At 46.4% G+C, this 24,736-nt stretch overlaps 1 protein-coding gene across 1 annotated transcript in view; it reads left to right on the top strand.

The window, feature by feature from the left end:
• Nucleotides 1-24,736, top strand: part of ANO4 (anoctamin 4) — a 416,268-nt gene that overhangs the window by 27,140 nt on the left and 364,392 nt on the right. The window contains exons 2-3 of the mRNA XM_063927829.1: nt 5,269-5,349; nt 23,572-23,826. Coding sequence (XP_063783899.1) covers nt 5,269-5,349; nt 23,572-23,826 — 336 coding nt within the window. The remainder of the gene's footprint in view (nt 1-5,268; nt 5,350-23,571; nt 23,827-24,736) is intronic.

Here is a 24,736-nt window from a genome sequence, read left to right as displayed (position 1 = left end):
TTGTTTACCTTCGTGAGTGAATGTTAGAAACTTCTGGCTTTCCCATTCATCAGTAGATAATCTGTTTTTCCCTCCTTTTGAATCTTGAGATTCAACACCTTTATTGATTAATGCTAGAAAAGGGTTGCTGAGTTGAGGGTAATACATCTTCTGATGGTTACTTGTCGCACTTTGGCAGTGCTACTTCATACATGGTCAGCCTTGCCACTGACAGGTGTTTGGTTCTTGTTGAAGCTTCTCTGTACCTGCATGTGGACCCTGGATGATAAGTTCATGATTCAGCACTATGCCTGTGCTCTTGTCCTCTTCTAGGACTACTGATTCAGCACTGTGTCTGTGCTCTTATACTCTTCTAGGACTGTTGCTGCTATCACTGCCGGTAGGTGCTCTTTGATTACTGCTGTCAAGCTTGCTTGAGTTGTAGGCCACTGGTCTTCACCTCAGTCCATGATTTTGCGTAATGACTTCTATGTATGGCCTCCTTCTTTAATAGTCAGGTAGTTCTAGGGCTTGAGATGAGGCAACTGCTGTTTCCAATTGTTCAATAGCTTAATTCATCTGTTGCTGTATGTAGGATGCGGACCCTCCTCCCTTTCAGTGTTGTCATACAATGCTTGCATGTAGACTGGTGCTAGAGGTATCCATGTTCTGTAGTGTCCTACTAGGCCCAGGAATGATCATCTGACTTGCTTGACACTAGTTGGCATCTTAGCTTGCAGTATAAATCTTTTCCTTCTCACTTTTGTTAGATGTCGGGTACCTTGAGTGTCCTAGGAAGATTAACTCTTGCTTGACTAGCTGCAATTTCTCCTTCTGAGGCTCTGCAGTCTTGTTCTTCCAGAAACTTCACTAAGGTCACTGCCCCTTCTTGGTGCTTCTTTTAGTAGTGGTGGCAATCAACAGTTCATTCACATCCTGTATTTAGCTGTGTGTTTTGTGGATAAATCACTTGGTGATATAGCCCCTCCACAGGGCTATCCTGGTCCAGTAGTATTTGCTTACTTTCTTCTACAACTGGTACTGCGGGAATGAGCCAATACTGAACTTCTGTTCTAACTTGCTGCTAAATGGCTTTTTGTTCTTTCCTTTGATAAGTTGCTGGAAAGTTAAACTTCTACTGGTGTGTACTGTATTCTCCTTGGATAAGCTTTAGTACATTGTGCTTCAGCAAAAGTCACTGGACATGTACTCCGAGGTCAAGAACTGGGCTGGTATTGGTGACTGTAGTTCTTGCATCTCCTGTCCTTTTAAGAATTTCTGATATCATCAGTTCTTGTGGTATCTCCCTTTGCTGTCTTCTGCGTGTGCTGGCTCCAGTATTCATTAGGCACAAACGTATTTCTCCAGTGGGCAAGGTGACTGTAATTATACCTTCTGCTGTTTCCTCTGGAGACATTATGTTCACTGGGGAGTACCTGAAGAAGCTTGTACTTCATATTGGCAGAAGAAGCATCATTTATTTGTCTTTTGGAACTTTTTCTGTCTTGTTCCTTATTATTTGCTTTAAACCCCGGAGCTTCTGTTGCTTTAAATCATGGCATTATCTCTGTAATCTTGCCATGTAGTACTGACCACTTGTCAGATGTCTTTCTTTGTCCTTTTTAAAGCAGACTTCCTTTAGTCTCCAAACTTTCATGCGACCTTCATATTGTTTCTCAACTTTTCTTTTTCCAATCACCTCTCTTTATGATTCATTCAAAATTCTTCATACTTTGTCCTTTCTTCACTTGCATATTCTTTCTCACTGCTGCTGGCATGTCATCTTCTTAGTCCAAGTCCACCCAGGCTGGTGTTCAACATAATGATGTTCATGCTGGGAGTTCCTCTTTGTCTTACTTTTCCTGTGAGAGATAGACTTGTATAGCAAGCTTGTATTTCAGGTTACATCTTTGCTTTCTTGCAGGGGTAGGGCTTAACCTCCCAATCCAGTCGTTGCAATGGCCTGATCTGTAAGTAAATGTAGAGGAATCTGGTTGTGCATAAAAACAGCTCTTGAAACCCTTGTGTCTCCTGTGGGTAAAGTCACTTTTATCGAACTGCCAGTGGTGACTGAGTACGCTGTTGCCGACACGGGAGTTGCACACCCTCATATTCTATCATCTTGTGTGTCGTATAGTGACTTTATCATAGTAAGTTCTGATGGACTCAGTCTTCTCCTGTTTCAAGTCTGGGGCTGCTGGTGCCCTGAGTGTCTGTGCATGACACCATCTCTTAAGTCTTGTCATGTACATCTTTCCACTTTCAAACGTTCTATTTTCCTGTTTCATCTCTTTTCAATTTCACTGTTAGTGAGCTTGCAGATGATTCAATTCTGTTCATACTAGGGGTACCTGGGTGTGCATGCATGTCTGGGTATAGGGGTGGGGTATAGTGTGGAGGTGCTGTTGCTGGACTAGGTCTCAGTGGTCATTAATTCACTTGGTACCTCTTGCTGCTTTAAAATTGTTCGGCTTGCTCCCGAGTCTATAATGCATTGATATTGGTGACCTGTTGGCAGTACAAGGGTCACTTGATCATTTTCTTGTTCAGATGGTGTTTTGGCAGGGAGGTACCTCGGGAAGCCACTATTTCATGCTTTAGGTTTTTCTTGCTGGTTTTCACACCATTCCTTGTATTTTCTGCAATTCTTGTGCTACAGTGATCCAGATGGATGCTTGATCTCTACTATTATGCTTAATTATCCAACTCTTGTTACAGGAGGCAAATGTTTTTGTTTTTTTTTCCATTTCTCTAGGTCTAGTGTCCCTTCTGACGGAAAACCTGCTGTTTTGTAAATTTTTCTTATTCCTTTCATAGCTTTCTTCCCCTCCCTGTTACTAACAATATCCACGGGTTTGAACCCATCCTGATGTGGTATTTTAGTAACCCCTTATGAGGGACTTAACTTATTCCTTTCATAGCTTTTCTCCCCTCCCTGTTACTAACAATATCCACGGGTTTGTCGGGCCCTGACATCTTTACAGACCGCGCTCCCATGCCTGGGTGAACGTGCGCGGAACCCCTCCTGATGTGGTATTTTAGTAACTCCTTATGAGGGACTTAAAATCTCCTTGTGAGACGCTGACTCTGAAGAATTTCTTCTATCCTTGTACCTAAAGAGCTCCTTAAATCCGTCTGTGGACAAATGACTGGGGTTGTAGTGTTGCCCCTTCCTCCCTGTATTAGTGGAAAATCTGTTAGTACTGCTCCCCAAGTGAGACCTGCATAATAGATTATTTCTTCTGGATCACTGAGATGCGTCCCTAATATTTTGTTAAGTTACTCCAAGGGTCTATCCCCCTGCCTATATAGATTCCTGCTTGTACCAGTACCCCTGTTGTTCCTTGTGTTCTTGGTAAACTCCCCACTATTCTTGGAATTCGTTCACCTTGTGTCTGGAAAATTATGTGTCCTGTGCACCGCAGGCAATCATACCTGAGACTCTTTCTATTGGGGTTACCATGTAAGTTTATCCCTTGTTTTCTTTCAGACAGTAGCTGTTCTTTATTACTGACCCAATCCTACCCCTTAACTGTCTTGCATAGGAACATACAATATATACAGTACAATGTGTGCAGGAGAATCTAGTTACTGACACTGGTTTCATTATTCAGCAGACACCCCGACTCCCCCCACCTTTTCAAAAGCATATTGACAGAGTACATACAACAGTGCAAGGATCCAAAAACAAGGATGACAGTAAATGCTATATCTGTTATCTATGTGCACGGCAGCTGTTTGAGGCTGCACGGGCAAATGGGTCTTAGACCTGGGATTATGTGGTTCCTAGGCCAATAGGTTATGATGTTAGACCAATCATTCTCAATGTAATGTTCCAACAATTCTCTTTTTAAAATGACAACCTATTGTACAATAAAATTCATCATCATTTTCCACATAACCAAATGAGACTTCAGTGCTTGTAATTGCCACCAATCTCGGTGCTACAGACCCTTTGTATTTTCTTAACACAACAACACAGGTACAAGATTTGCATACACCTCTTTGGTTATTTCTCAATTCAAACTGTTTATCAGCATTAGAATACACCTTGGCCATACGCCACCTTTTTTAAAAATGTAAAATTTTTCTGAATATTTGATTAATTCCCCCTGTACACTTGTGACAAATTAGCTGAAGATATTTACCCAAAATTCAACAATATAACATCACAATATATATTTTACCTTAAAAAAATTTCTTCTTCTGACTGATACTGGGCTCTTTAAGATATTCTCTGATCTTCTCGACTGGACTTTCCCAGATGCATTCAAGAAAACGCTGAGCCAAGTGAGCAGGTAGAAATCTACACATTAAGTCTCACTTACCGGTTTTTGTCATCAGCGATTCCTGAAAGATCAGAGGATTTGTTGCCAGTGGAGGAGATGCTGGAATATCCCCGGACGATGCTCCCAAATGTTAGGGTATGTTAACCTATTCAGGTCTGGTCTATAAACTCTCTTCAGTAATCAGTCAGAATTCTGTTCCTTTAGCAACCGGTTGGAGGTCAATGAATGATAAGATGACACAAGTTCATGTGTAACCTATGCAAATCATAAATGACCTGCTAGGGGCCGTCATAGCTTTATTATTTATAGCTTAAAGACAAAGGATTCATGTTTGCCAATACATTTAGCCAATCAGAATACACCATGTATGTCTTGAAATACATCGATTGTCATACAATGTTCCAAGTGGCAACTAGAACAGCCTTGAAAATGGTTATTGTTTCGTTTATCAGTCTTTCGGACATAAACTCAGAAGATTTCTTTCAGCATTCTTCTCAATTAGCCTTGGATATATCTGGTATTGCTTTGTCCGCCTTGGATACATTTAATGTTGCATTTGTCTTTTACAAGTCATGCTTTAAAACAAGATATTCAGCAAATATAGTATTCTGACCAGCTCTGCACATTTTTCTTCTTAAAGACAAATGAACTCATTTTGTGATTAACAGTAAATATCTTAATAAATGCGAAAAAGCGTGAATCAATATATATTTGCTATACTGCGGAAGCTCCTACACTATCAGTTATATGGAGACAAGAGTTCTGCAGCGCCTGATCGGTTTTATATAGCCTGTATATAGGTGTGATAATACAAAATAAATCTTAGCTTCTGTCTAGACTTCCTTTGCCAGGCAAACAGCATTCTGCAGGAGAGATTTATGACTGTTCACTTATGATGGTTTGTTGTACAAGGAGCAACACTCTGGAGATGGGCAAATGGCAGAATCACTTTCCTGTTTTTATCCTTTTAGTTTCTGATTGCAGTTTTCATGTCTTGCAGACACAGATCCGAACAGTGGGAGCTATAATAATCTCTCCAGTGGGGCAAGCTACTACAGCTGTGTCAGTCAGATCACCATAGGTAAGAAATAATGTGTTATAAGAAAATCACCCAAAAACAATACGCACATTTTGAATGCTCTATAGAATAGGTAAAATTATTCTATAGAAATTATTGTCGTACGTACACATCTAACACCATAATAATAATAATAATAATTAAGATGGCCTAACACTAGTATACTGTAGGTCCAAGAAAACAGCAAAAAAAAAAACACCTATTACTGCTTTCCCCATCTGTTGTAACCTACATTACTCTGAAACAAGGCAGCCAGTTGCATGGGTATACTGTATTTATTAAAATTATTTTTACTGAAATAATATGAACAACTACTCCAAGTGTTTAATTCACATTTTTTAAGTAGTCAGATCACTTTTCCCATACTTGTAATTGAAACTTCGACCTGGAGGAATTTACCAGAAAAAATACATGTGAAAAAATAAATAAATACCGGAGGCAGTCCTAAGATCAGCGGTCGAAGTGGAATTTTTGAGTGGAGGTATGGAAAATGTAAAGGGTGCACTGTTTTGCGCAGCACAAAAGGGGCATGGACACTCAAAAGGGGGCATGTCCTTAAGAGGACAGCCATTGCCACAAGTGAAACCCAAGCCTCAGACTAAGGTGGTGAGGCTTGGGTTTAACTTGTGGCAATGGCTGTAAGAAGGACAAGGAGGAGAGGTAGTGGTGCAAAGAGGTGACAGCAGGAGAGGCAGTGAGTGACGGAAAGAGATAGTGGGTGATAGAGAGAGGCAGTGGGCGATATGGAAAGGCAAATTGTGGAGCAGGAGGCATTGATTGACAGCAGGGTGAGAGGATGATGGGATGGAGGGTGAGTGACGGGGAGATGGTGACAAGCAGAGGATGACAGGGAGAAGCAGTGACTGAAAGGGAGAGGGTGGCACGGAGAGTGTGAGGGTGACAGGGAGAGAGTGGCAGGAAGAGGCAAAGTTTAATGGAGAGTGGGTGAAAAGGAGAGGCAATGGATGATGGGGACAGGGAGACGCAGACGGTAATAGGGAGGGTGATGGAGAGTGGGTGATGGGAAGAAGGTGACAGAGAGACAGAGGGTGATGAAGATTGGGTAATGGAGAGAGGCAATGGGTGACAGGTGGAGGGTGACAGGGAGAGACGGTGATGGGGAGACACAGTAGGTGATGTGGACAGGTAGAGACAGAGGGTAGCTGAGAGGGTGACGGGGAGAGGGTGAAAGGCAGAAACAGGGTGATGGGGACATACAATGGGTGATGGGGTAAGGGAGAGGGTAACAGGGAGAGGCAGAGGGTGATGGAGAGGGTAACAGGAAGAGGCAGTAGGTGATGAGGAGAAGGTGATGGAGAGTGGATGACGGGGAGAGGGTGAATGGTAGAAACAGAGAGCATGTGAAGTCTCCGTAGGAGGGAGGAAAGGGGTAAATTCAGTTGAAAGGGTTCACTGGGACATGAAGGTGATGTATCAGTAGGGGAGACAAGCAGGAAAAAAACCAAGGGGGTTTAACATGACAGCTGAGGAAAGAATGCTAGGCGGGAGAGAGGGGAGAGGTAGAGATAGGGAGGGAGAAGCATAGAGACAGAGAGGGAAGGAGGGAGAGGGAAAGGGAGAGAGAGAGAGCAGGGACGAGAGGTAGGGAGAGAGGGGGGAGAGGGAATGAATGAGTGTTGTGAGTGAACAATGAACTGTCATCTGTGGCAAGGGAGGCTCCCTTCTTCTGGGTTTCTCGCCAGGTGCCGGTCACCTAGATCATGACATTGGGCTCCACAACAGCATCCTGCCAGGCAGTGTTAGTGAGTCCGGGGAGTAGCTGAGAGGAGAAGGGAGAGAGCGGCACCTCCTCCCACTTCTGCTGGACTTTCAATTACCAATGATTTAGCTGTGCGGAGTCTGGGGCACTGGCAGCAGGCAGCGCAGCGGCATATAATGCGTCCGTGTGACTCATTGTAACGTCACCTGCAGCCAGTGCAGCGGTACTCTGTGACGGTGCAAATAGAAATGCTGGTATGCCATACAGCTGTATACAGGCACACTACTGTGATAATAAAACTATCTTCAGACAACGTTATCCACAGGTTCCTGGCTCCATTCTTCACTCAGACTGGCAAAGCAAAGTTTCTCTATCGTCCTAGTGGATGCTGGGGTTCCTGAAAGGACCATGGGGAATAGCGGCTCCGCAGGAGACAGGGCACAAAAAGTAAAGCTTTAGGATCAGGTGGTGTGCACTGGCTCCTCCCCCTATGACCCTCCTCCAAGCCTCAGTTAGATTTTTGTGCCCGGCCGAGAAGGGTGCAATCTAGGTGGCTCTCCTAAAGAGCTGCTTAGAAAAGTTTAGCTTAGGTTTTTTATTTTACAGTGAGTCCTGCTGGCAACAGGATCACTGCAACGAGGGACTTAGGGGAGAAGAAGTGAACTCACCTGCGTGCAGGATGGATTGGCTTCTTTGGCTACTGGACATTAGCTCCAGAGGGACGATCACAGGTACAGCCTGGATGGTCACCGGAGCCTCGCCGCCGGCCCCCTTGCAGATGCTGAAAAGAGAAGAAGGTCCAGAATCGGCGGCAGAAGACTCCTCAGTCTTCTTAAGGTAGCGCACAGCACTGCAGCTGTGCGCCATTGCTCTCAGCACACTTCACACGGCAGTCACTGAGGGTGCAGGGCGCTGGGAGGGGGGCGCCCTGGGAGGCAATGTAAACCTATTTTTTGGCAAAAAATACCTCACATATAGCCTCCGGGGGCTATATGGAGATATTTAACCCCTGCCAGAATCCGTTGAAGAGCGGGAGACGAGCCCGCCGAAAAAGGGGCGGGGCCTATCTCCTCAGCACACAGCGCCATTTTCCCTCACAGAAAGGCTGGAGGGAAGGCTCCCAGGCTCTCCCCTGCACTGCACTACAGAAACAGGGTTAAAACAGAGAGGGGGGGCACTAATTTGGCGTTAGAAATATATAAAAAGATGCTATAAGGGAAAACACTTATATAAGGTTGTCCCTATATAATTATAGCGTTTTTTGGTGTGTGCTGGCAAACTCTCCCTCTGTCTCTCCAAAGGGCTAGTGGGTCCTGTCCTCTATCAGAGCATTCCCTGTGTGTGTGCTGTGTGTCGGTACGTGTGTGTCGACATGTATGAGGACGATGTTGGTGAGGAGGCGGAGCAATTGCCTGTAATGGTGATGTCACTCTCTAGGGAGTCGACACCGGAATGGATGGCTTATTTAGGGAATTACGTGATAATGTCAACACGCTGCAAGGTCGGTTGACGACATGAGACGGCCGACAAACAATTAGTACCGGTCCAGACGTCTCAAAAACACCGTCAGGGGTTTTAAAACGCCCGTTTACCTTAGTCGGTCGACACAGACACCGACACGGACACTGAATCCAGTGTCGACGGTGAATAAACAAACGTATTCCTTATTAGGGCCACACGTTAAGGGCAATGAAGGAGGTGTTACATATTTCTGATACTACAAGTACCACAAAAGAGGGTATTATGTGGGATGTGAAAAAACTACCTGTAGTTTTTCCTGAATCAGATAAATTAAATGAAGTGTGTGATGATGCGTGGGTTCCCCCCGATAGAAAATTATTGGCGGTATACCCTTTCCCGCCAGAAGTTAGGGCGCGTTGGGAAACACCCCTTAGGGTGGATAAGGCGCTCACACGCTTATCAAAACAAGTGGCGGTACCGTCTATAGATAGGGCCGTCCTCAAGGAGCCAGCTGACAGGAGGCTGGAAAATATCATATAAAAGTATATACACACATACTGGTGTTATACTGCGACCAGCGATCGCCTCAGCCTGGATGTGCAGAGCTGGGGTGGCTTGGTCGGATTCCCTGACTAAAAATATTGATACCCTTGACAGGGACAGTATTTTATTGACTATAGAGCATTTAAAGGATGCATTTCTATATATGCGAGATGCACAGAGGGATATTTGCACTCTGGCATCAAGAGTAAGTGCGATGTCCATATCTGCCAGAAGATGTTTATGGACACGACAGTGGTCAGGTGATGCAGATTCCAAACGGCACAAAGGTGTATTGCCGTATAAAGGAAGAGGAGTTATTTGGGGTCGGTCCATCGGACCTGGTGGCCACGGCAACTGCTGGAAAATCCACCGTTTTTACCCTAAGTCACATCTCTGCAGAAAAAGACACCGTCTTTTCAGCCTCAGTCCTTTCGTCCCTATAAGAGTCATATTTGCCCAGGGATAGAGGAAAGGGAAGAAGACTGCAGCAGGCAGCCCATTCCCAGGAACAGAAGCCTTCCACCGCTTCTGCCAAGCTCTCAGCATGACGCTGGGACCGTACAGGACCCCTGGATCCTACAAGTAGTATCCCAGGGGTACAGATTGGAATGTCGAAACGTTTCCCCCTCGCAGGATCCTGAAGTCTGCTTTACCAAGGTATCCCTCCGACAAGGAGGCAGTATGGGAAAAAATTCACAAGCTGTATTCCCAGCAGGTGATAATCAAATTACCCCTCCTACAACAAGGAAAGGGGTATTATTCCACACTATATTGTGGTACTGAAGCCAGAAGGCTAGGTGAGACCTATTCTAAATCTAAAAAAATTTGAACACTTACAAAGGTTCAAATCAAGATGGAGTCACTCAGAGCAGTGATAACGAACCAGGAAGAAGGGGACTATATAGTGTCCCGGGACATCAGGGATGCTTACCTCCATGTCCCAAATTTGCCCTTCTCACTAAGGGTACCTCAGGTTCGTGGTATAGAACTGTCACTGTCAGTTTCAGACGCTGCTGTTTGGATTGTCCACGGCACCCCGGGTCTTTACCAAGGTAATGGCCGAAATGATGATTCTTCTTCGAAGAAAAGGCGTCTTAATTACCCCTTACTTGGACGATCTCCTGATAAGGGCAAAGTCCAGGGAACAGTTGGAGGTCGGAGTAGCACTATCTCGGATACTGCTACAACAGCACGGATGGATTCTAAATATTCCAAAATCGCAGCTGATCCTGACGACACGTCTGCTGTGCCTAGGGATGATTCTGGACACAGTCCAGAAAAAGGTGTTTCTCCCGGAAGAGAAAGCCAGGGAGTTATCCGAGCTAGTCAAGAACCTCCTAAAACCAGGAAAAGTGTCAGTGCATCATTGCACAAGGGTCCTGGTAAAAATGGTGGCTTCCTACGAAGCAATTCCATTCGGCAGATTTCACGCAAGAACTTTTCAGTGGGATCTGCTGGACAAATGGTCCGGATCGCATCTTCAGATGCATCAGCGGATAACCCTATATCCAAGGACAAGGGTGTCTCTCCTGTGGTGGTTACAGAGTGCTCATCTTCTAGAGGGCCGCAGATTCGGCATTCAGGATTGGATGCTGGTGACCACGGAGCCCAGCCCGAGAGGCTGGGGAGCAGTCACACAAGGAAAAAATTTCCAGGGAGTGTGATCAAGTCTGGAGACTTTTCTCCACATAAATATACTGGAGCTAAGGGTAAATTTATAATGCTCTAAGCTTAGCAAGACCTCTGCTTCAAGGTCAGCCGGTATTGATCCAGTGGGAAAAACATCACGGCAGTCGCCCACGTAAACAGACAGGGCGGCACAAGAAGCAGGAGGGCAATGGCAAAAACTGCAAGGACTTTTCGCTGGGCGGAAAATCATGTGATAGCACTGTCAGCAGTGTTTCATTCCGGGAGTGGAAACTGGGAAGCAGACTTCCTCAGCAGGCACGACCTCCACCCGGGAGAGTGGAAACTTCATCGGGAAGTTTTTCCACATGATTGTGAACCGTTGGGAAATACCAAAGGTGGACATGATGGCGTCCCGTCTGAACAAAAAACGGGACAGGTATTGCGCCAGGTCAAGAGACCCTCAGGCAATAGCTGTGGACGTTCTGGTAACACCGTGGGTGTACCAGTCGGTGTATGTGTTCCCTCCTCTGCTTCTCATACCTAAGGTACTGAGAATTATAAGACGTAGAGGAGTAAGAACTATACTCATGGCTCCGGATTGGCCAAGAAGGACTTGGTACCCGGAACTTCAAGAGATGCTCACAGAGGACTTATGGCCTCTGCCGCTAAGAAGGGACTTGCTTCAGCAAGTACCATGTCTGTTCCAAGACTTACCGCAGCTGCGTTTGACGGCATGGCGGTGGAACGCCGGATCCTAAGGGAAAAAGGCATTCCGGAAGAGGTCATTCCTACCCTGGTCAAAGCCAGGAAGGAGGTGACCACACAACATTATCACCACATGTGGCGAAAATATGTTGCGTGGTGTGAGGCCAGGAAGGCCCCACGAAGAAATTTCAACTCTGTCGATTCCTGCATTTCCTGCAAACAGGAGTGTCTATGGGCCTCAAATTGGGGCCCATTAAGGTTCAAATTTCGGCCCTGTCGATTTTCTTCCAGAAAGAATTGGCTTCAGTTCCTGAAGTCCAGAAGTTTGTCAAGGGAGTATTGCATATACAACCCCCTTTTGTGCCTCCAGTGGCACTGTGGGATCTCAAAGTAGTTCTGGGATTCCTCAAATCACATTGGTTTAAAACCAGTCAAATCTGTGGATTTGAAGCATCTCACATGAAAAGTGACCATGCTCTTGGCTCTGGCCTGGGCCAGGCGAGTGTCAAATTGGTGGGTTTTTTCTCAAAAAAGCCCATATCTATTTGTCCATTCGGACAGGGCAGAGCTGCGGACTCGTCCCCAGTTCTCTCCCTAAGGTGGTGTCAGTGTTTCACCTGAACCAGCTTATTGTGGTGCCTTGCGCTTACTAGGGACTTGGAGGACTCCAAGTTGCTGGATGTTGTCAGGGCCCTGAAAGTATAGGTTCCAGGACGGCTGGAGTCAGGAAAACTGACTTGCTGTTATCCTGTATGCACCCAACAAACTGGGTGCTCTTGCTTCTAAGCAGACTATTGCTAGTTGGATGTGTAATACAATTCAGCTTGCACATTCTGTGGCAGGCCTGCCACAGCCAAAATATGTAAATGCCCATTCCACAAGGAAGGTGGGCTCATCTTGGGCGGCTGCCCGAGGGGTCTCGGCTTTACAACTTTGCCGAGCGGCTATTTAGTCAGGGGCAAACACGTTTGTAAAATCCTACAAATTTGATACCCTGGCTAAGGAGGACCTGGAGTTCTCTCATTCGGTGCTGCAGAGTCATCCGCACTCTCCCGCCCGTTTGGGAGCTTTGGTATAATCCCCATGGTCCTTTCAGGAACCCCAGCATCCACTAGGACGATAGAGAAAATAAGAATTTACTTACCGATAATTCTATTTCTCGGAGTCCGTAGTGGATGCTGGGCGCCCATCCCAAGTGCGGATTATCTGCATTACTTGTACATAGTTACAAAAATCGGGTTATTATTGTTGTGAGCCATCTTTTCAGAGGCTCCGCTGTTATCATACTGTTAACTGGGTTCAGATCACAGGTTGTACAGTGTGATTGGTGTGGCTGGTATGAGTCTTACCCGGGATTCAAAATCCTTCCTTATTGTGTACGCTCGTCCGGGCACAGTATCCTAACTGAGGCTTGGAGGAGGGTCATAGGGGGAGGAGCCAGTGCACACCACCTGATCCTAAAGCTTTACTTTTTGTGCCCTGTCTCCTGCGGAGCCGCTATTCCCCATGGTCCTTTCAGGAACCCCAGCATCCACTACGGACTCCGAGAAATAGAATTATCGGTAAGTAAATTCTTATTTTTTTTTCTTTTTACATTAATCTACACTCCTTGGTGATCGGTGTCTCGGTGCGCTCCTCCTGGTCTCTGGTCAGCTGATCACCAGCTCCCTGTGCTACGACCCTGGTCATCTGTTGTCTGCTGTGTACCATCATCTCGGTTCACAGCAGGCATCAGATGACAGGGTCAAGATGGAATCTGACAATCAGATGACCGGAGCCAGAAGTGACACCGATCACTGGGTAAGTGCAAGGAGGAGGAGGGGTTAATACCTGACAGTAGCGGTGTTGTCAACAGTGTTGACGGTGCATTCTCAACACATGCTGGTATCAGTGGGTGTGGTGGCAATGACTCATTAATTATATTATTCTTAACAGGGAATCATAGGTCCCCCGGACACCAATAGTCCACCTATAGTTCACATCTACAAAATGTTTGGTGGTGTGGCTAAGCGGCCTTCTTCATAAATAAAGTGGCTGTTAGGTGATACATTTTTTCATCCAAACTCCCTCCTCATTTTGCAGGCTAGAGATTCCCCCTTTGTTACACTGCCAGTGACCCTTTAAACAGTAATGAGGTTGCCATATTTTTTCAGTCTCCTTCTGCTTCTACCCTGACTTCCCGGATATGTGTTAGTACTGGTAGGTATCCGAGTTTTCTCTAACGTCCTAGTGGATGCTGGGATCTCCGAAAGGACCATGGGGAATAGCGGCTCCGCAGGAGACTGGGCACAACTAAAAGAAAGCTTTTAGACTACCTGGTGTGCACTGGCTCCTCCCACTATGACCCTCCTCCAAGCCTCAGTTAGATTTCTGTGCCCGGCCGAGCTGGATGCACACTAGGGGCTCTCCTGAGCTCCTAGAAAGAAAGTTTATTTTAGGTTTTTTATTTTACAGTGAGACCTGCTGGCAACAGGCTCACTGCATCGAGGGACTAAGGGGAGAAGAAGCGAACCTACCTGCATGCAGCTAGCTTGGGCTTCTTAGGCTACTGGACACCATTAGCTCCAGAGGGATCGACCGCATGGAACTGGCCTTGGTGTTCGTTCCCGGAGCCGCGCCGCCGTCCCCCTTACAGAGCCAGAAGCAAGAAGAGGTCCGGAAAATCGGCGGCAGAAGACATCAGTCTTCACCAAGGTAGCGCACAGCACTGCAGCTGTGCGCCATTGCTCCTCATACACACTTCACACTCCGGTCACTGAGGGTGCAGGGCGCTGGGGGGGGGGGGGGGCGCCCTGAGCAGCAATAAAAACACCTTGGCTGGCAAATATATCACAATATATAGCCCCAGAGGCTATATATGTGATAAATACCCCTGCCAGAATCCATAAAAAAGCGGGAGAAAAGTCTGCAAAAAAGGGGCGGAGCTATCTCCCTCAGCACATTGGCGCCATTTTCTCTTCACAGTGCAGCTGGAAGACAGCTCCCCAGGCTCTCCCCTGTAGTTTGCAGGCTCAAAGGGTTAAAAAGAGAGGGGAGGCACCAAATTTAGGCGCAATATTGTATATACAAGCAGCTATTGGGAAAATTCACTCAATATAGTGTTAATCCCTAAATTATATAGCGCTCTGGTGTGTGCTGGCATACTCTCTCTCTGTCTCCCCAAAGGGCTGTGTGGGGTCCTGTCCTCAGTCAGAGCATTCCCTGTGTGTGTGCGGTGTGTCGGTACGGCTGTGTCGACACGTTTGATGAGGAGGCTTATGTGGGGGCCGACACCAGAGTGGATGGATAGGTGGAAGGTATAAACCGACAGTGTCAACTCCTTACATAAAAGGCTGGATGACGTAACAGCTGTGGGACAGCCGGCTTCTCAGCCCGCGCCTGCCCAGGCGTCTCAAAGGCCATCAGGGGCTCAAAAACGCCCGCTCCCTCAGATGGCATACACAGATGTCGACACGGAGTCTGACTCCAGTGTCGACGAGTTTGAGACATATACACAATCCACTAGGAACATCCATTACATGATCCCGGCAATAAAAAGTGTTACACATTTCTGACATTAACCCAAGTACCACTAAAAAAGGGTTTTATGTTTGGGGAGAAAAAGCAGGCAGTGTTTGGTTCCCCCATCAAATGAGTGAATGAAGTGTGAAAAAGCGTGGGTTCCCCCGATAAGAAACTGGTAATTTCTAAAAAGTTACTGATGGCGTACCCTTTCCCGCCAGAGGATAAGTTACGCTGGGAGATATCCCCTAGGGTGGATAAGGCGCTCACACGTTTGTCAAAAAAGGTGGCACTGCCGTCTTAGGATACGGCCACTTTGAAGGTACCTGCTGATAAAAAGCAGGAGGCTATCCTGAAGTCTGTATTTACACACTCAGGTACTAGACGGAGACCTGCAGATAGTGCTTCTGCAGCGTGGTCTGTGACCCTGTCAAACAGGGAAACTATTTTGCATAAGAGCATATTAAAGACGTCATCTTATATATGAGGGATGCACAGAGGGATATTTTGCCGGCTGGCATCCAGAATTAATGCAATGTCCATTCTGTCAGGAGGGTATTAGAGACCCGACACTGGACAGGTGATGCTGACTTTAAAAGGCACATAGAGCCTTATAAGGGTGAGGAATTGTTTGGGGATGGTCTCTGGGACCTCGTATCCACAGCAACAGCTTCCTCACAGCCTAAGAAAGCACTGTATTATCAGGTACAGTCCTTTCGGCTTCAGAAAAGCAAGCGGGTCAAAGGCGCTTACTTTCTGCACAGAGACGAGGGAAGAGGGAAAAAGCTGCACCAGTCAGCCAGTTCCCAGAATCAAAATTCTTCCCCCGCTTCCTCTGAGTCCACCGCATGACGCGGGGGCTCCACAGGCGTAGCCAGGTACGGTGGGGGGCCGCCTCAAAAATTTCAGCGATCAGTGGGCTCGCTCACAGGTGGATCCCTGGATCCTTCAAGTAGTATCTCAGGGGTACAAGCTGGAATTCGAGGCGTCTCCCCCCCGCCGTTTCCTCAAATCTGCCTTGCCGACAACTCCCTCAGGCAGGGAGGCTGTGCTAGAGGCAATTCACAAGCTGTATTCCCAGCAGGTGATAGTCAAGGTGCCCCTACTTCAACAAGGACGGGGTTACTATTCCACACTGTTTGTGGTACCGAAACCGGACGGTTCGGTGAGACCCATTTTAAATTTGAAATCCTTGAACACATACATAAAAAAATTCAAGTTCAAGATGGAATCGCTCAGGGCAGTTATTGCGAGCCTGGAGGAGGGGGATTACATAGTATCCCTGGACATCAAGGATGCTTACCTACATGTCCCCATTTACCATCCTCACCAGGAGTACCTCAGATTTGTGGTACAGGATTGCCATTACCAATTCCAAACACTGCCGTTTGGACTGTCCACGGCACCGAGGGTCTTTACCAAGGTAATGGCAGAAATGATAATACTCCTTCGAAAAAAGGGAGTTTTAATTATCCCGTACTTGGACGATCTCCTTATAAAGGCGAGGTCCAAGGAGCAGTTGTTGGTCGGAGTAGCACTATCTCGGGAAGTGCTACAACAGCACGGATGGATTCTATACATTCCAAAGTCACAGCTGGTTCCTACCACACGCCTACTGTTCCTGGGGATGGTTCTGGACACAGAACAGAAAAAAGTGTTTCTCCCGCAGGAGAAAGCCAAGGAGCTGTCATCTCTAGTCAGAGACCTCCTGAAACCAAAACAGGTATCGGTGCATCACTGCACACGAGTCCTGGGAAAAATGGTAGCTTCTTACGAAGCAAAATTCCATTCGGCAGGTTCCATGCAAGAACCTTTCAGTGGGACCTCTTGGACAAGTGGTCGGGATCGCATCTTCAGATGCATCGGCTGATAACCCTGTCTCCAAGGACCAGGGTATCTCTACTGTGGTGGCTGCAGAGTGCTCATCTTCAAGAGGGCCGCAGATTCGGCATACAGGACTGGGTCCTGGTGACCACGGATGCCAGCCTTCGAGGCTGGGGGGCAGTCACACAGGGAAGAAATTTCCAAGGACTTTGGTCAAGTCAGGAGTCGTCCCTACACATAAATATTCTGGAACTGAGGGCCATTTACAATGCCCTAAGTCTGGCAAGGCCTCTGCTTCAAAACCAGCCGGTACTGATTCAATCAGACAACATCACGGCAGTCGCCCATGTAAACCGTCAGGGCGGCACAAGAAGCAGGATGGCGATGGCAGAAGCCACAAGGATTCTCCGATGGGCGGAAAATCACGTCTTAGCACTGTCAGCAGTGTTCATTCCGGGAGTGGACAACTGGGAAGCAGACTTCCTCAGCAGACACGACCTACACCCGGGAGAGTGGGGACTTCATCCAGAAGTCTTCCAACTGTTGGTAAACCGTTGGGAAAGGCCACAGGTGGACATGATGGCGTCCCGCCTAAACAAAAAACTAGATATTGCCCCAGGTCAAGGGACCCTCAGGCAATAGCTGTGGACGCTCTAGTGACACCTTGGGTGTACCAGTCGGTTTATGTATTCCCTCCTCTGCCTCTCATACCAAAGGTACTGAGAATAATAAGAAAACGAGAAGTAAGAACGATACTCGTGGTTCCGGATGGGCCAAGAAGAGCTTGGTACCCAGAACTTCAAGAAATGATATCAGAGGACCCATGGCCTCTACCGCTCAGACTGGATCTGCTACAGCAGGGGCCCTGTCTGTTCCAAGACTTACCGCGGCTGCGTTTGATGGCATGGCGGTTAAATTCCGGATCCTAAAGGAAAAGGGCATTCCGGAGGAAGTCATTCCTACGCTGATAAAAGCCAGGAAAGAAGTAACCGCAAACCATTATCACTGTATTTGGCGAAAATATGTTGCGTGGTGTGAGGCCAGGAAGGCCCCAACAGAGGAATTTCAGCTGGGTCGTTTTCTGCACTTCCTACAGTCAGGAGTGACTATGGGCCTAAACTTGGGTTCCATTAAGGTCCAGATTTCGGCTCTGTCGATTTTCTTCCAGAAAGAACTGGCTTCACTGCCTGGAGTTCAGACATTTGTAAAGGGAGTGCTACATATTCAGCCCCCTTTTGTGCCTCCTGTGCATCTTGGGATCTCAACGTGGTGTTGAGTTTCCTAAAATCACATTGGTTTGAGCCACTTAAAACTGTGGATTTGAAATATCTCACGTGGAAAGTGGTCATGTTATTGGCCTTGGCTTCGGCCAGGCGTGTGTCAGAATTGGCGGCTTTGTCATGTAAAAGCCCTTATCTGATTTTCCATATGGATAGGGCAGAATTGAGGACTCGTCCCCAGTTTCTCCCTAAGGTGGTATCAGCTTTTCACTTGAACCAACCTATTGTAGTGCCTGCGGCTACTAGGGACTTGGAAGATTCCAAGTTACTGGACGTAGTCAGCGCCTTAAAAATTAATATTTCCAGGACGGCTGGAGTCAGGAAAACTGACTCGCTTTTTATCCTGTAGGCACCCAACAAAATAGGTGCTCCTGCTTCTAAGCAGACTATTGCTCGCTGAATTTGTAGCACAATTCAGCTGAAGCATTCTGCGGCTGGATTGCCGCATCCTAAATCAGTAAAAGCCCATTCCACGAGGAAAGTGGGCTCATCTTGGGCGGCTGCCCGAGGGGTCTCGGCTTTACAACTTTGCCGAGCTGCAACTTGGTCAGGGGCAAACACGTTTGCTAAATTCTACAAATTTGATACCCTGGCTGAGGAGGACCTTGAGTTCTCTCATTCGGTGCTGCAGAGTCATCCGCACTCTCCCGCCCGTTTGGGAGCTTTGGTATAATCCCCATGGTCCTTTCGGAGTTCCCAGCATCCACTAGGACGTTAGAGAAAATAAGATTTTACTCACCGGTAAATCTATTTCTCGTAGTCCGTAGTGGATGCTGGGCGCCCATCCCAAGTGCGGATTGTCTGCAATACTTGTACATAGTTATTGTTAACTAAAGGGTTATTGTTATGAGCCATCTGTTGAGAGGCTCAGTTATGTTTCATACTGTTAACTGGATATGGTATCACGAGTTATACGGTGTGATTGGTGTGGCTGGTATGAGTCTTACCCGGGATTCAAAATCCTTCCTTATTGTGTCAGCTCTTCCGGGCACAGTATCCTAACAGGCTTGGAGGAGGGTCATAGTGGGAGGAGCCAGTGCACACCAGGTAGTCTAAAAGCTTTCTTTTAGTTGTGCCCAGTCTCCTGCGGAGCCGCTATTCCCCATGGTCCTTTCGGAGTTCCCAGCATCCACTACGGACTACGAGAAATAGATTTACCGGTGAGTAAAATCTTATTTTTTTATTGGTATGAACGAAACAGTGGACACTGGTCAGTTCCGTTTTTAGGGCCGGGCCGGCCATGCGATCACACAGGGCGCCGGACCGCGGCTGCTGTGTGCAGTATTCTCTACGGTCTGGCTGGCCCAATAGAATACTGTGAGAAAGTCCCTCCCAAAATGGCTACCGCCTGAGAGAAGACCGTTTTGTTGGGTACTAGAGGAGGTTGTGGCCATTTTGGAGGGGACATTTAGACTGAGTCCAAAGGCAGGAGGCAGGCAACGGCACAGCAGTGCTGAGAATGTGGCGGCGGCAACAGCGGAGGGAACAGGCTAGAAGCAGCAGCATGAAACAACCCCTGACAATGAGCAGGACCAGGTACAGTGCCAATTTTAAGGGGCATTGTGAATATTAGTGAGGCATGGTGCAATGGCCATTACTGTGTAGGGCATACTTTGGTGCAGGGGCATAACAAGGGGCATTACTTTGTGGGGCATACATTAGTGCAAGGGGCATTAGAGTGTGGGTCAAAATATGGTGCTATTGGCATTATTGTTTGGGGCACAGTGTGGTTAAGGTAGTACTTTCTGCAAGACCATACCCCTTTTTGAGGTGCACATTCCCCCCCACCCTGCCATTACTGTGTTCTCCTTGGGGGCCAAATTAGCTAGAAACAGCCCAGACACTGGTACTGCCATGTGCCCGTTATACCCTTCAAGGGAACCTTTTGAAACTTTTTCTGTGTACATTTGCATTTGATTTTATTGTGGGCCTCCATGCCCCTTTATACCCCTTCCTCTTCCCTTCTTTTCTGTTTACTGTACCAATAAATATTTAATGTGGAAAATTACAATAAGTACACACTCGCCATAGAAAATGTATTATTATTACATAAATACACATACACACTCCTTGTTTATACTAGCAGAGTATCACAGGGGAGGACACTGGGGTCTATAACCTATTAGCAGCACACAGCGGACGATGTGACTGGGAAGTTCATTGGGTGTTATTATACAGTATATGTCAAGTTGGAAGGCGGTACCAGAGTGTATAATAGCGTTGAGTATGCTGCATACTTGCATCTTGACCAGGAATCAGGTTTATTTAACCAGGTAGAACAACAGGTAGCATAGAGACACAGGTATGAACATGTATAATAACTACAGATGTGCACAGACCACCGTGTTTAGGTTTTGGATCTGTATTAACTTTGTGTTTTTGGATTCGGTTTTGCCAAAACCACCCTACAGTAACGTGTTTTTGGTTTTGGATCTGTATTTTTAACCCCCCCCCCCCCCCCCCCCCCCAAATGTTCTTACACTATTATTAACCTAAATAACATTAATTTCCAGTCATTTCCATTCCATTTTGATCACCTCACAGCCAGGCCCAGCGACAGGGGGATGCAGTGGGTACACCTGTGCCAAGCCCCAAGGGTTCTGAGGGGCCCCGAGTCTGGATGGGTCCAAAACACTTACAGGCTGCAGCAACATTCTGCTCCCTTACTGGACCCATTGTGAGAACCAGTCACCCGTTGTGAGACCCAGGAGGTGCAGACTGAACCACCCGGTCAGTCCACACTACCTCTGCTGCGCTCGTTAAAGGTACTCAAGACAGAAAGCCTGCCTTCCATGGGAATGATTGGTGGCACACACTGCTTGCACCGTGCTAGCGCACTTTACAGCTCACGGCGGCTCCCTCAGCTGTGCTCCGGTATGCTGTTCACACAGCTCCCTAACTGACCGGGAGTGCTGTTTTTTTAGAACCTCTGCTGTTTACTCACGGGTGAGGGGGTGGGGGGTACATCAGTGTACCAGACCCCAAGATTTCTGTTGACGGCCCTGCTCACAACTCACAATATTGTTCACCAACATAGGCCAAAGCTAAGCAGCAGAGCAGTGGCACAAACACACGGCAGTTATTTCTGTTTGCAAATGTTTTGCAAATTAATAATGTATTAGCAATACCCTAACCAACTCGCATGTACTTTCAATAGAAAAGACTACACAGAAATTTTCTAAGAGTCGTGTGTAGAATATCATTACACTAAAGTAGTAGTAGTTAACAAACAGCAAAGAAAAACCCTAAACCATGTGTAAAATAACAACAGCAGACATGGATGCCCCCAGCCAGTGGCGTAAGTTCGTCCCAGTTGCCCTGAGGCAAGATAAATATTGGTGCCCCCTATTTCCTATATTAAGATAAATATATGTATGTAGATGTGCATGTGTGTGTGTGTGTAGTGTTCTGAAAAAAATGTATATACTGTATTTATACATTTAATTGTCTTTTATTTTAAATCACACATTTCTTAGCAGTCATACCCAGGATTAGAACCCGTAACCTGCTACACTGACAGCAGACACTTTACTGATGGAGATATTTGCTCCTGTATAGGAAGCATGAGAATTGTAACTTTATGAAGTTACGTGTAATTGTCAGAGAAGTATCTTCATATAGTTAAAATTCTCATTTTTCCTATACAGGAGCAAACAGTAAGGTGTCTGCTTCCAGTGTAATAGGTCGTGGTTTCTAATCCTGGGTGTGACACTTGTATAATGTGTATATTCAGTATAATAAAGAGGGTGTGATTTGTAAGGTACAGGGACCAGTGAGGAAGTCGGCCACTGAAGAGATAGTGGCAGCTATTAATTAACTTAATTCAATGGTGTCACAGAATGGGAGGAGAGGTGCCCCCCCTTCAGAGCAGGAGCCCGGCGGCAGATGACTCCATTGCCTCCCAGAGTTCTGCCTCTGCCCCCAGCACATGTCTATTCTCAGTGCCCAATTTGTCCCAATCTCCTGGGAGCCCTGGGCCACTGAAGACTGGCACTCTGTTCCCATGAAAAGCCCCAATCAGCCTTTTTGTTTAGCAGTTCTCTAAAATCTCCTCAACTATAAAAACAGTGCTCCATACCTGCGGGTCCGATACAGTGCAGGTCGGATACAGTGCAGGCTACAGACAGTGCAGGTCGGATACAATGCAGGTTACAGACTGTGCAGGTCAGTATGGGTTGAATACACCAATAGTGCACTTACTGTGACAGCAAGCGGGAGGGGGGCTGATGATAAGGAGGATGATGCCTATGATCTGTGAGGAGGAGGATGCTGGCGGTGTCTCCTGTGCCTGTCCCCATAGGAATGTATCAGGTGCTTTGATTGGTCAAATCACAGCAGTTCCCATGCTCTGACCAATCAGCATGTCCCATTCATTCCTATGGGGAGTGACTGTGAGTGACCTGTCATTAGCGCCTGGGCTCCCCGCGGGAGCAGTTTCAATTGTTTTTTTTTATTTTTTATTTGCCAAGCCCCTAGAGCTGTTACTTTACCTAGTGATGAGCGCACCGATATGGAACGGATTTCTTTCTTTTCTGAGTAATAAATGGGCAAACGAGGAGTGTCGCGGTGGATTAAAAAAAAAATAGCTTTCCTACAGTTTTTTTTTTTTTTTACTGGTGGACTACAACTGCAGTCTCCGTCCGGGCCCCCTCCTTTCTTGCAGGCAGTGATGGTGACTCTATGCACTAGGATGTGCACAGCTTTCACTGCGTCCTTTTCCCTGCAATTTTTTTCCCTACTTTGCATGCGCCAAACATCTGCATGTGCCATCTTCCCAGAGACCTGTGCATCATCTAGTTCTCAGAGTCAGACTGCTGCGGAACTCTGTAGAGGTAAGTATTGAAAAAATTATGCAGGGTGTGCGGTATGAGCCCCCCTGGACCCAGGATCCCATGTGCACCACACACACTGCACCCATTATAGATACACCACTACCTTGATGCCATCATGCCCTGGCAGGCTTGCTTTGACCAGTAGATCACGATTTAGAGTTGTACGATATTGCATAGACGCAGGGAAGCTGCTGTACAATACTGTACAGCTAATATGCTAATGCGGCAGGAGGCATCTGGTGTAGGCGCCTACTGACTGCTTCTGTGGTATCTGATCACTCTGCATGGTCATCCGTCATCTAAGTAACCTTCAGGTTACTCAGGATAGCAGCCTCAGGTCCGCAGCTGAGGTCTGATGCATACACTGACCTCGGTACTCCCAGAAAACTGAGGTAACGTGCTTCGGTTTTGTGGAACGGAGCCAGTCACCGCCCCCTTCCCAGTCCCCAAACGCCCTCAGCCTGGCAATCAGGCTGGTGCTTTGGTGGCACTGCGTGCCAGGAAGTAGGACCCATTCCGCACATGCACAGTGTCCCTATCATTGTACTTGTATTCTAACCATTTGGGTTAGCGTACAAGTCTGAATCAGGCTCTATATTAATATCTACTATATTACCATTGACAGTACAGGACTTTATTTTATTGCACCTGAAACAGAAAAAGTATTGTTTTGTCAATATAGAAGTTGTGCATTTTGTGATCAACATTTTATTTATTTGCTATTTTATAGGTTTTGAAGTTAAAGGCCCAGTTTCAATAGGAATATCACACTGGAAACCCTCATATGTTCACAAAGAGTCTTCTCATCCGTTTGAACAATCCCAGCACAATCCTGATGTTCCAACAGCTCCAGTATCCTGCTCCTTTCTGACACAGATGGATTTATCAGCATCTTTATCCTGCCCAACCTCATTGTCCATTATACCTACAGTGTCTCGGAGCAGTAGTCTGGAAACTCTAAGTCAGGACTCAGAAACCAACCAGGGTAAGAATGTGATCTTAATCCTTTGCTTTTTTTTAAGACCTGGTTTCCATTGTGCACATGTGACTAATGGCGGCCTCACGTGTATCACTCTAGTTGTTGGTCCCAGCCACTAAATGACAAACTCTACACAAAAGAAGACCGATTAAATAGATCTAGAACCTTGAAATAAGCCACAATGACTGGCTGGAACTATAATTTCAATGAAGCCTAATCAGCATACCGATTAGGCAAAATTAATTGATGACTATATTTGACTATGTGGCCGTTTCAAAACACTTGTTCATATTAATTTGTCAATGATGCCCCAATGTTCGTCCCATTACTCACTCGCTTCTCCCACTCTAATAGGTGAGTGTCATTATAGAAATGATTGGCCTTACAGAAGAAATGGAGGTCACAAGAGAGATGAATGAGGTACTGTACTTGAATCTAAGTCAGTATCCCAGAGAGTGAGCCACAGCCACTACTGAGTCCTCCAACTATGACGTGTATGTGCTGGAATGAAAGTTTAGTGGACCATTGAGATAACCTAACGCTATACGTAAATGTTACAGAACATATTCGCTCTGTTTAAATAAAGAATAATGATACATTTATAAACCGTTCTATCACTATTGCTGTGTTCGTAGCACACACCTAAAAATCTGTGAGACAATCCTCATGTATGGGTAACCATCAGATATACTTTAATTATTGATTCAATTATGCTTTAACAATCATGTTGCCTTCTTCTGTATTGAAGCTGCATTCACCATACCTATGATTTGTTTTAGTGCAATCCTGCTATAGATTGATTAGTACATCTGCCAGGAGTACACAGAAACTCCCCATTGCATTTATAGTAGCATGCTTATGTTTAATCAATTTATTTAATTAAGCTCTATAAAGCTATCTATGTTGGCACACAGCA

The sequence above is a fragment of the Pseudophryne corroboree genome, chromosome 6 (genome assembly GCF_028390025.1).
Source record: "Pseudophryne corroboree isolate aPseCor3 chromosome 6, aPseCor3.hap2, whole genome shotgun sequence".
Classification (NCBI taxonomy): Eukaryota; Metazoa; Chordata; class Amphibia; order Anura; family Myobatrachidae; genus Pseudophryne; species Pseudophryne corroboree.
Note: the sequence above shows the minus strand (reverse complement) of the source record. Positions and strands in the feature narration are given on the sequence as shown.